General features: G+C 39.0%; 1 protein-coding gene across 1 annotated transcript in view; it reads left to right on the plus strand.

Annotated features, from left to right (window-relative positions):
- atp9b (ATPase phospholipid transporting 9B) overlaps nt 1-13,184 on the plus strand; it is a 412,539-nt gene that overhangs the window by 345,009 nt on the left and 54,346 nt on the right. Inside the window, exons 16-17 of the mRNA XM_072466981.1 lie at nt 8,406-8,567; nt 11,761-11,853. Of these exons, the coding sequence (XP_072323082.1) occupies nt 8,406-8,567; nt 11,761-11,853 (255 nt within the window). The remainder of the gene's footprint in view (nt 1-8,405; nt 8,568-11,760; nt 11,854-13,184) is intronic.

A 13,184-nucleotide genomic window follows, 5' to 3' on the forward strand; every position in this document is an offset into this window, starting at 1 on the left:
GCATAAAATGAATGAATTATTGAAATATTTGTTGTCTCTGTGCCCACACCAGACTAGTTGGCACCAAATTGAAAAAGGACAGAGGCACCAAGCAATGGTGAAGTGTTAAAAGCCCCAATATTAATTCTGCAGAATATTTTAAATGTATATTTTACAGCTGTATACCAGAGTTAGGTGCATTACCACCTTGCATTTGGGGCTGGTTTAGCACAGGGCTAAATCGCTGGCTTTGAAAGCAGACCAAGGCAGGCCAACAGCACAGTGCAATTCCCGTACCAACCTCCCCAAACAGGTGCCGGAATGTGGCGACTAGGGGCTTTTCACAGTAACTTCATTTGTAGACTACTTGTGACAATAAGCGATTTTCATTTCATTTTACATTTTTCATTTGTCTCCTCACCATATACTCCGATTTTAATTTGCTATTACAGTAATGTTAGTTATTGATAATGACAATAACATGAAAATTAGCTGCATCCCATATTGTAATGAATTTAAAGTATTATTTTAATTATTTCAGCACGCAATACTGCTTTTCTACACTTTGGAACAATCTAAACTTATTTTGCAGAGCTGCAATAAAGTCGCCATCTAGTGTCTTATAGGAAATGAGAACTGCTGTGAAATGTTTACTAATTCATGAGTGAAGGAAATACACCTTTTCGTTAAAGCTCATGTTGCTGGTGTCAAGAATCTTACAAACTTTATGTAATTTAAACAATTGCATAAATAAGAAACCTATTACTTAAAATTATGCTTTCCATGTTTGTAACCAGCATGATGGTTAACAAAACATACTATTGGGTCATTTTGAAGACTTTCTGGTGAATGTTTTGAATCATGTAAATAATTTTGGAGTAATTCCACTCCTAATTATTTAAAATTCATCTTCCAAATTACATTTTGAATTGATTTCTAAAAATAATATATTTCATAAGATTTAGCCATATTATTAATGTTCAGTATTGTAACTAATGGTTAGTTGGAAATAATTAGCATTTTCTTTCACTTTGATATCGGAGTAACAACTCTTCCTTCTCCGTTATTGATTTGTTGTAGCATTAAGGACAGTTGTGCAGAATTACAATGAAGTAGCACCACTTTAAGTGTAATTTATGAAGCAATGTTTTAAGGAATGCTGGGCAGTACTTGAAAAGTGAGTGGTGAAGATGCTGGTCATGCTGCTGGGAATCATTTGTAAAATTAATTAACGGGGTCCACAGTAGCTCAGTGAGTTTACCCAGTTGGTAGCTGAACCAGACAAATGGCAAAAGCCAGGGTCTGGCATCCCAATCTGTGCTGAATTCTCTAATCTTGTCCTGAGCAGGGTTAGGGAGTTCTACGCTTGGCCTGCGTGCCTGTGTGCGCGCCTTTCGGAACTTAGAGCGTGTCAGGATGCCCACTCTCGATTGCTATCGAGTGAAACCTGCCGGAAGTACTCATGGTGTTGGGGGTATCAGCGGCCAGGCCCAGCTCAGATTGCACACCCAGTCGGCATGCCAACGCTTACAGTTGAGGATCACACATGTTTAATGTTTAGTTGAGCATGACAGCATTGGATAAGCAGCTCGAAGAATCTTCAGATTGGGAGGGCCAAGATTAGGCAGGTTGAAATATCTAATTTACTGACGGTACAGAACTTTGTCTTCATTTTGTTAATTTAAAATTTTCACGGTTTTCTTTTTAGAATTAACTGTTCTATTTCTTCTGATAGCTATTAAAAATAATTAGTTTTAAATGGGTTCACTGGCGATTTTATTCCTGATAAATATCTGGTCCGATTTTAAAAGGGATTCGTGCAAAAAGGGTCAGTTCGCCCTTTGGGCAAGCACTGCATCATTTACGTCCTCCAACAGTGCCGTGTGCAAGGGGCGCATTGATGTGTCTTTAGCACCTTTTACGTTAAGAATTTACTGAAAGCTTATTCACAAAAATACTCCTCATCTGAACCAGGACTGGGGTAGGGGAAAGATCAGATGTTCCTAATGCAGAGCCAATCAAGCGACACCTGGAAGTGAGCTGTAACATTTTGGACAATAAGGGGGTCTCCTGATGTGAGGTATTAAAATTGCCTTCTGAGCTCTGCTGCAAAGTGCTTAAAACTCACTTTGTAAAACATTTTGGCATGTGAGTTCTTACTTTCCCAGAGCAGATTGAAATTTGAAGCCACCACTGAAATTCATGACGTTTCATTGTTTTAGTTCAAGCCAACGGATGAAGCACTTCATAACTGGAACAAACTGACATGCGTCATCAGACCACGTGCATTTCTGATCAGTTCAACACAGTATCCCTTTGCCACTGATGCCATGAAGGAAAGCCACAGCCAAGACACTAGTTACGGAGAGGAAGAAGGCAGTCAGGGGATAAGGGATTAAATTGTAATAAGTAAAAAGTATTTCTCTAACTTATTACTGTGTGTCAATATACAAATATGTTACTTGGCTAAAACAAATTTTAATCTAATTATAAAGGCTTTAGTCATGAGAAATGGCAATAAACATGACGGAATTGGCACAGTTTACATATGATCTCTGAACAAAAGGTAATGATCTACCTTGCTAGTTTACCAGAGGTCACCAGATAAAGCATACAATGAGGTTTCTGTGTATAATTGTTAGAGGGCATTTCTATTATGCTTTCATATATTTAACTAAAAGTGTCTATTAAAAATGGAAACAAAGTGAAATGGAGCTTGTGTGTTTGAAAAATAAAGATTTTGTTACCCAAATAACAGTTGTTCACATAACATCTTCAAAAGTCATGTTTACCACTGATCTCATCTCATGTTTACACTTCAGTGTGACTTTAATCCTTTGCCATGTACTTGGCTGTTTGTTTTAAAAATGACCGAAGGCAAAATCTGACAAGAATTTACTTAATGGCAAATAATCTCAATGGAAAGGAATGTTCGTCACCAAAGATGTATAATAATTGTATCCCCAAGTATTTAATGTTAAAGGGACAGGTGGCCTATTTCTTAATACCGTTTTGTTGGCTCATGCCATTGCCACAAAGAGCTATCGGGCAAACCCACACTAGTACTAATAGTCAGGAAAGGAACTTCCCAGCAAGGTTAAGGTCCATTTTTCAAAGGAATTTCATCTTGGGTGGTTTACTCCTGTTTAATGTTAATCTTCAATACAATACCTGGAGGATTGACTCAAGTGTTGGGAAATAAAATAGATTCACCGAACAGTATGCAGTGTACAATTGTCCAAATTGACTAGTTGAATCATCTGAGATATGATACTAATATTCTTGATCTTCGAGGTAAACAGTGCTGCTTTTGACTGCTTTACTAATATAGAACGGTCTTGCAGCAAATTATTCCTTTTGTTTTCAGGTGCCTCGCCCCAAGCTCTTGAATTCCCCCCCCCCCCCCCCCAAAACCTCTCGACCTTGGCTAGCACTGTTGCTTCACAGCACCAGGTCCCAGGTTCGATTCCCGGCTTGAATCACTATGTGTGGAGTCTGCAAGTTCTCCCAGTGCCTGCGTGGGTTTCCTCCGGGTGTTCCAGTTTCCTCCCACAAGTCCCAAAAGACGTGCTGTTAGGTGGATTGGTTCTGAATTCTTCCTCAGTGCACCCGAACGGGCGCCGGAATGTGGCGACTAGGGGCTTTTCACATTAACTTAATTGCAATCTTAATGTAAGCCTACTTGTGACAATAAAGATTATTATTATTACCTCTGTACCACGTGTTTTTCCAATAAGACACACCTTAAAAGCTACCTCTTTTGACCAAACATTGGTCATCTCAGCAAATATCTCATTTTGTGGCCCCGTGTTATCTTGTTTTGTGGCCCCATGTCATACTTTGTTCTATAAATGATCCTGTGAAGTGCCTTGAGAAATTTTATGTTAAAGGTGCCATATTAACACAAGTTGTTATGGAGCAACAGCCTCAATTCACTTTTTGATTGCCTACAAATGTTCTATAGAATTATAAAATATTTACAGTATAGAAGCTAACCATTTGGCACATCAGATCCATGAGTTTGTCACATAAGCCATCTAAAATCACTCTCCCTGTTCTCCCTACCTAATTTATTTTTAAATGGTTTTTGTGAATTCTACCTTCATAGCCTTTGGCAAAGATTTCCACAATTTTAGCCACTCTCCATAAAATAAATACTTTTCTAAATATCCTTTTAATCATTTTCGTGATTTTTAAAATTGTGCTTTTCTGTAAACATCTCACCAATTAATGGAAACAATCCATCACGATTTACCCTATTACCCTTCATAATCTGAGCACCTCCGCCAGATCATCTTTAACCTTCTCTGCTCAAGTGGGGGGGGGGGGGGGGGGGGGGGGGAATTCTCAGCTGCTCAGCTCTCTTCATTAACCATTTCCTTAGTGGGGTACCTGGAACTGTACATAATACTCCAGTTGAAGGCTAATGTAGGCCTTTGGACAAGTACAATATCACTTCCTCACTTTTGTATTCTGTGCTTCTCAATACAAACCCCACTATGTGAACATAGCATGTGATGCTAGCTTTTAAAGACCGATGTAGCTGCATGCACTTGGCACCTCTACTCCACTCTTGAAATTCTTACATTTATGTTGCATTAACTTTTCCCTATCACTTTCCAATTGTATTATGTCATATTTCTCTACACTGGACAACATCTGCCACTGATTGATTTATCCGCCTTTCTTCCTATTCTGGCAGTTTTTCCACAAGTCTCTTCGCACTTTGTCAAATCCCCAGTTTGGAATCAACAAATGTAACTATATTCTTCTCAGCTTGCAGTGCAGGTCATGTGTATGTAAATAATAAACAAGACCAGTCTTTAATACACCTCTGAAACAGCACTTAACTCTACTATCCATTTTGCCTTTCAATCAATTTAATATCCTTGTGGTCACATTCTCCTTGATTCCATTTATTGCCATCTTTGGCACAGGTCTCTTGTGTGATATTCTATCAAATGCTTCCTGAAAATCCATATAAGCTACTTCCACAGCCTTATCTTTATCACTCTTCTGGTTTTTTTTCCCCAAAGACGAGGAAACTAATAAAGATTACTATTACTATTAAATGTTTCATCCAACAGCTGCCTTGTAGAGGCAGGTGCTGAATGGCTCCTCTTAATTAAATTTTCTTCAATAATAATAATCTTTATTATTGTCAGAAGTAGGCTTACATTAACACTGCAATGACATTACTGAAAATCCATTAGTCGCCACACTCTGGCGCCTGTTCGGGTGCACTGAGGGAGAATTCAGAATGTCCAATTCACCTAACAAGCACGTCTTCCGGGACTTGTGGGAGGAAACCCGGGCAGACACTGGGAGAATGTGTGGATTCCACGGAGGCAGTGACTCAAGCTAGGAATCGAACCCGGGACCCTGGCGTTGTGAAGCAACAGTGTTAACCACTGTTCTACCGTGCCACCCAAGTGTCTCCCAATATTATTCCATACTGTAAACTCACAATTTATCAACATGTGAAGTAAGTCTAATGGACCTTGGCTTTTCTTAATTCATAATTCCCTCATTCATGCCCTGGTCACTTCCAGATGCGACTATTCCATTGCCCCCATTCTCCGCACTCCTTAAAAATTTGCTGCCCATAATATATCCTGCACAAAGTTCTCACCATCCTGACTTTGGTTTTATTTGACAAATTCGCCTTCCATATAATCAAGGTTGTGCTGCTCTTTGTCACCTTTCAAATAGTTTTTTTTCCTCTTTTTTTGTTGCCTTTCATTTTTCTCTCTCCTTTTTCTGTCCATGCAGTGAATGTGATTATATTGTTCCCAAATAATCTCTTACTCCTAGGTCACCAAATAAACTGTCACACCCAGAACCAGATCAAGTAGTGATTTTTACATGCTGGAGTAACAATGCATTTAATAAGCGAGTAATCAAAAGCGCACGGCGAATAAGCCTTCTGTCTCACACCGCAAACATTTTCTCTGCCCCTTTATTCGTTTCCTCCCTGCCTTCTACCTCCTCCTAGCCACTTCTGCTGCCTCCTACTGCCTTGCCAAATGCCAGCCCTGCCCTTCCCACCATGGGTCTTGATCCTAATCGTCTCCCTCCAGATTTCCACTGTCTCTCGCTCTCTGTTGTACCATTTTCCAGGATGTGTTCAAGAACAACACAAAAAAGTAGAGCATAAAAAGTAATATGCAAGCAAGGATGCAGTGAGAAAAAATGTGTGACAGCTATTACAAAAAGAAAATGAGTGGACAGCAAACAAAGGGAGAGCGTACAAACAGATTAGTCAGTACCAAAACAGCAGAGAAGCTGTTCTTTGAAGAGACGATTATTATTGCCACTGGAGATCAACTATATTATATGTTTCTTTGTATAATGCTCCTGTCATTATAAAATGCTACATTCACTTACTTGTCACTACCGATGCCATGGAGACTCACCAGGGTACAGTAGCCTAGTGGTTATGGTACTAGACTCGAGGTTATGAGTTCAAAAATCCCCACTTGGCAGGTTGAGCAATTAAATGCAGTTACTCCAGTAATTGATGAGCTGATATCTGGGAAAATGACCACAAAACTGATGAGTTGCTTTTAAAAAAAAAAAGCCCAATTGGTTCATTAATGTTCTTTAGTCAGGGACTTACCATCTCTATCCAGTCCCACAGTGCAACTAGCAATGGACAATACGCATCATCATCGACACCTCAAAAAGAAAAATGAAATATTAGTGGAATAAATATAACCATCATATAAATATGACTTGCACTGAATTGTGTTCTTATTTCTCAATAAAAATGACCACACTTTGATCAACCTATACTCATTTGCGAAATGCGTAACTGTCTTGTCTTGTTTAAGATGAATATTAGAAATTTATTTTCACTACGACTTGAATTTGAAGTTAGATTATGTACCGAGTCCAGTTTTGTTAAGAGAGTGCATATTCATAAACTCAGGTCGTTTATACTGTGTATATTTCTGCTGGCATAGCTGATGTTTGGAAATTGTACACATTTATAAATCGTTCCTAAGAAATTGAAAATTCAGTAGATACTTGATTCATCTCAGCAAAAAGAGTAGATATATCTGTTTAAAACAATATTGCTCGCAGGTTAAAATCTCAATGTTTGCTATGTTCCTAGCGTTTTGGTAAATTTGGGGTTTTCTGTGTCTCGTGTGTTAACCAGACAATTATAGATTGAAGCAGAGTGGTGCAGGATCTTTGAACAGGTAAAACAAGCCAAGATAACGGCAATGAAAGCTGCTAATTCAGACAGGCTGTTAAACCAAACAGAGCTTCAATAATAAACAGATGTGAGTCACCAAATATAGCATGCTTTACTCTTCAGTACAATGGGGCATAAAATTAAATGATAGTGTATTAGCAGAGATACAATTTGCAGGTCAAGTTGTAATAGTAACCTTTCACAGAGCAAATTGGAAATGAATCTTTGAGTATTGAATCATTTGCAGCTGACAGCATCCTGTGCAAAAGTTATTCTACCACAAAAAAAATTATAGTATTGTAATTACAATGATTTTACTGACTAACTTTTAAACACGCAAATGAGTGCACCGAAATGACTTGAGCCTATCCAATGAGCAAAGTTATAAGGGGAAAAAAATACAAATACAAGGACCTTCAGCTTGATTGATGTGACACAAAAATGCTACTTTAGATCTTGGAGAATGATTAAATTATTAGAAAGAAAAGCTTAAAATTCTAACCTTGTCATATTTAGCTGCTGTTTGCAAAAATGCTACTTTAGGAGGAAGGTCACATAAAGTGGACCATTCATAAAGTTAATCGCATTAGCTCAGACATGTTAAGTAGCAAGGGGTTTTATTGCATGCTTTTCAGTTTTAATTATGGTAAATACATTTTGTTGTATCGGAAATCTGAGCCCTGTCCTGGTATTTTGATAGGCTACTAATCGATCTTACTCAATAACCTGCTTATATTTTTGGGTAAACATGTTTCAAGAATTTGCACTATTGTGATTAACACCATGCTATGTTTAACACGTGATCTATGAGATCATTTCCTTCTCTACTAAACTGATGAGAAACATTGAGTGTTCTGTTGTAGGTCAAAATGCCAGTTCAGCTGTTTTAGCCATAAAAAGTCTCAAAAGGAATAAACTTATTTTTAGTAATTTCAAGTTGATATTCTTCAGATATCAAATTATGATTGATTCCTTTTGTATTCCATGGGCATATCATTATTTTTAAAAGTCGAGTGTTAGTTTTGAGTTGCCTACCTCTTCAATAAATCCCCTACTTGCTCTGAAGAATTTTGTTTATTTTGTATTATCTCATGGCATACAGTTCTCTTCACTCAGGTGATATACATTCTGACACTTGACCTCATTTAGATATCACCGACCTTGTGTGTGGGCGTCTTCAATGCATTGGGCAGAAAATTGTGATTGACCTTTGATATTTGTTTAGGTGGCCCTTGTACAGTGGACACAAAGCGTGGGTCTGACATTGGTGAGCAGAGACCTCTCATCTATGCAGCTGAAGACCCCTGGTGGACAAATCCTTCCATTCATCATTCTACAGGTTTTTCCTTTCACATCTGAAAGCAAAAGAATGGGCATCATTGTCAGGGTGAGTTTCGTAAATCAGCGTAGACAAAAATGCATTGGAACATTAAAATATTTATTGTGTGCTAAATCCTGCAAAACTGCTTTCAGCTAAAGCTCATTTACAGCTTTTGGCCAACATCGAAAAGCATTAGCACCCTTGTCTGAATGTTATCACATGTCAAAGCCATGGTAGGTGTCCACAGCTGCTCCTGGCATAAACCACCTAAAAACAAAATGTAGTATTCATGTAATAGTGAATGTACTAATACAACATATTGCTGTTTATGACACAAAGCAAACATGAGACGTTACATCTGCTAGTAACAAAGGCGCTAGAGATAATTATAAAATGCAAATATGAATTAAAAAATCGATGCATTAATAGGTGGAAGAGAAAAGGTTTATGGAGCTAAAAGTCAAAGATGTTTCAGAGTTAGCGTATTGAATAATTTCCATTGATGTACTTCTGGTGCTTTGCTTTATAGGTCATAACATTGTTAAATCCTTTTAAGTGTCGCATTTACACAGAATTACACACTTTTTTTTACCGCATTTGAAGGTGATTGAAGTAAACATCAATAATGCCAAACATTCGGACCAACAATCTCTCTCTGTTCCCCACATCTCCCACCCCTCTTCTCTGCCCCCCCCCCCCCCCCCAATAAAATCTTGGATTTTTCCTGTTTTCAGAATGTGCAATTTCACGTCGGTGCGGATAACTCTGCTGCATCCCCCCCGTCACCGTTCTGTATATTGGTCCTAGATAGTGAATTCCTCCACACGTGTATTTACAAGCAGCAGCTATTAGCTAGTGAAGAAGAACTCTGCTAGACAGTGAGGGTTTTTGATTTGATTCTGTACCTTACCTGGAGATTAAGCAAGTGTTTGGACTGTATGAGAATCCCAAAAATTTGTAAGACTGAGGGGGACTACTACTAAACCACACGAGTGGTAACACTTCTTTTTATTATTATTTTTAAAAAATTAATTTAGAGTACCCAATTCATCTTTTCCAATTAATGGGCAATTTAGCATGGCCAATCCACCTACTCTGCACATCTTTGGGTTGTGGGGGCGAAACCCACGCAAACGGGGAGAATATGCAAACTCCACACTGACCCAGAGCCGGGATCGAACCTGGGATCTTGGCGCTGTGAGGCAGCAGGGCTAACCCACTGCGCGACCATGCTGCCCAGGAGTGGTAACACTGACCAGTCAGTATGTTTTGTAGCAAAACCAACTTGAATATAAATACAGAATTAACTATTTAACGACAAAGAAATAGCTTTACAACAGTTCTTAAATAAAAGGGAAGAAACTTTTACAATCTACACCTGCTACTGTATATTCCTGGACGGTATACTATTAAGCAGCGCAATACATTTCAAATGCCACTTAATTAATAAAGTTAACAATAAGGGATCCATGCTTCTCTAGGCACCTTTGGAGAGAAATTCTTTCAAGAGCAATCTGAAAATCCTTTTGTCTTGTCAGACACTTTTGTTCAACTTAAAATCCTATAGCAGACTGCAAAACTACAGAGGGACCTGGCTCCTTCTATTAATTACATGATCTGTATCCCTAGCAAAAGTCATTCTCTGGTCTCCTCCCACTAAGATGTCCCATGACCTGCTTGGCTAGAACCTAACACAATCCCTCAAATTACCTACACCCCAGGGATCCTCCCAAATCTCAAAAGTTACTCCATTCTTTCCATATGAAAATGCACTGCTATCATTGTTGGTGAAACCAAGATAGTTTTACGGGATTTATATTTGTATTGGTAAACATTAGAAATAAGGTACAGTTTTTAAGTGTGTTTAATGTTGCTGTGCCTGGAAGGGTAAAACCTATAGTAGGATTCATTCTGGATAAAGGTGTTTGTATGTCTGGGGGTTGGTTAAGTTCCAACGGCGTTTCTGTTGTGATTAGAGAGGGCTAAGCTGTGAAGAATAAATAAAGCAGCAGTGGTTGCTTAATGGGGTCTTGTAAGGTAGAAAAGCTTATAAGCTTTAGTTTAGCTAATTTGAGAGGTGGTGAAAGAGAATGCAACTCTCAGCTCTTCTAGAAGTAGTTGGTTTAGAAGGCTAATGAAGGAACATCTCTCACCTTTGCTAGAAGAAAAGCCATAATATAGAGTAATGTTTAAGAAGGCAGGTGCCGGAAATCTAAATTCCAGCTACTTAAGGAAACGAGAAATGAAGAGAAGTGTCCAAAGTCTGGAGTTAAGTGAACAGAGACCAAGGTATTGTTCAGAAGAATTCAAGGAAGAGTAAACAATGTGTTCTAAGTTAAAGAGACAATTGCCGTAACCAAATTTAAAGTGGGACTACAAACTTTAGAGGTAGATGAAACATTTGATGAAACTTCAATGCATTCTGGGAATTGAGAGTTAAAACAATTGTGAGCAGGTTGCACAGCAGTCAACACCAAAGAAATCCTGGACTGGATTCCCTGTTAAAAGTAGAGTGGAAGCTTTGTTTAAAAGTGTCATTGGAAAATCTGGTCTGGATTTCGGAATGCAAACTGCGAAAAGAAAGCATAACTATGAGAGATTTTAAAGCGTGTTTTGGGAAGTGGAGTTTGGAAACCTTAATACGACAATCATCTGGGGGCATTCTGAGGAGACATCCCAAATCATTTGGGGTTCCGAATGAAGAGTGTATTTAACCACAGTCATCTTGGGTGCTTAAAAGGAACTTTGTGTTAATGAGACCATTGTAGATTAAGAGGTACTTTGTAATCTGTGTTAATCCTAAAACCTGTGAGTAAGAGTGGGAATATAGGAGTATTGTATTGTAACCCAATTTTTCCATCAGCAATAAATGTTTTTTTTTATGGTTAAAACTAATTAGCGGTCCTGTGGCAATGTTCTCCCATGTTTTGTAAAAAAAAACATTATTGTTTTGAGCCAGGGTTCCACGATGTAATCTTCCTGTCCAGTTATAACGTCAACTGTGACCGTATTGTGACAGCAGGGTTACTTTTTATAGAGTCATTGGGTGGAGAAGCAGTGAACAGGCACAAGGTTGTGCTTTACAGGCAATGGCAAGAGGTTATTACAGTTCAGATCAAAGAAGCGGTCAAGGACCAGGAGAGAATTCACCATGGTCACTAAGTGGCTAGAAAGAGGAGAGGAATAACCTGGTGGAACTTTTTAAAATTAGGCTCTATATGTCCCAATGTAAACTTTGTTATTTTACTTTGACGTTTAGGATGATTCTTCAGGGGAAATCACATTCTATATGAAAGGAGCTGATGTGGTAATGTCAAGCATCGTACAATACAATGATTGGCTGGAAGAAGAGGTAAGGACAAATTGTTAACATTAGACACATTGGTGCAGAAATGCAGGGGACATTCCTTGTGCCTGAACAGGTAAACCCAAGCCACATATTGGCCCTTGACCCTACTTGAAAGTGACTGATGAGCCTTGGATACCTAACTGTCTAAGAACAGCTAGCCAATGAAGAGGCTTTGAAATTGGTCAGGTTGCTTAAGGGGAAAGGATGCCAACTGGGAAATGTAGAGTGGTCCAGTAGGAAGAGTCGACTGTCTTGCAGCAGCTTGTGATTTTAATGCCCAGCTGGGAGGAGCAGTCTTGCTCTTCTCTGCATTAAACTTAAGTATTTTGTTTGCCAGCCTAACCTTTTCATAGTAGCCTGCAGTGGCCAGTTGCACCTTGTTAGGCTGCCAGAAGACCTAGTTTTCCTGAACAAAATCAGCCTAATCTGTTCAGGATAGCCCATAGAGGACTCATACAGGTATGCGGCCCCTTAATTTGCATATGCCTATTTCAGGTGTGGGACCTCGACACCTACCTTTTTGCCTTTACTGATGAACCTGGATGATGGACTTCCTGTCTGGAATGTTTAATGCTTCCTGCCCATCATATTGGAGGCTTAAGACACCCATGCAATGTCATCAGATTTCTAGGTCATTGATTCCTTGGCTTGGTTTGATAACTAAGAACAAACAGCGCGGAATTAGTAAATATGTTCAGAATGTCCAGTTTGATCCTTCCACAGATCATGAATAATTTGCATTATTCTGGTTTAATGGGGTAATTACGACACCTACAGTCAATGCAGGTAGTATCTCAAATCTGGCTATTCAAAAACTGGTACTGTCTGAAGCCAGACCTTTTTTAAAGCTGCCTTACATGAGATTATTAACATGATTAAAATAACTTGCCAGATTGTCGGGTTAGGTGCTGCATTGGTGGAGTGACTCGCCTACTAGTTATCAGCTTTGCGTGCCTGTCTTTTCTTGTGCTCTGAGTAGTCTGAACGACCCTTGACCTGACCCAGCCCGGCCCGAATTGCATGACCCAAAAACTGGCAGGATCTGAAATCTGATACAAAGTCGGCCTCGAGGTGGCCGGTTTTCAGACATTACCTTCACTTTGTTATTGGCAATACCCTTCATCGACAGGTGCTTTCGGACAATTTGTTTCATTCAGTGGTTAGCTGTAGAGAAACGTTAAAAATGTCGCAACCATAAGTATTCGTTATTTACAATTAATTCTAATATCTCCTACTGTGTTTACAGTTGCAAAGCGATACTCTACAAAATAAACGGGTTGCCGCAAGCCTTTTGCGTATGTAAATATGACCTTGACTGGAAAGGAAAGACCATC

This window comes from Scyliorhinus torazame, chromosome 11, assembly GCF_047496885.1.
Source record: "Scyliorhinus torazame isolate Kashiwa2021f chromosome 11, sScyTor2.1, whole genome shotgun sequence".
Taxonomy (NCBI): domain Eukaryota; kingdom Metazoa; phylum Chordata; class Chondrichthyes; order Carcharhiniformes; family Scyliorhinidae; genus Scyliorhinus; species Scyliorhinus torazame.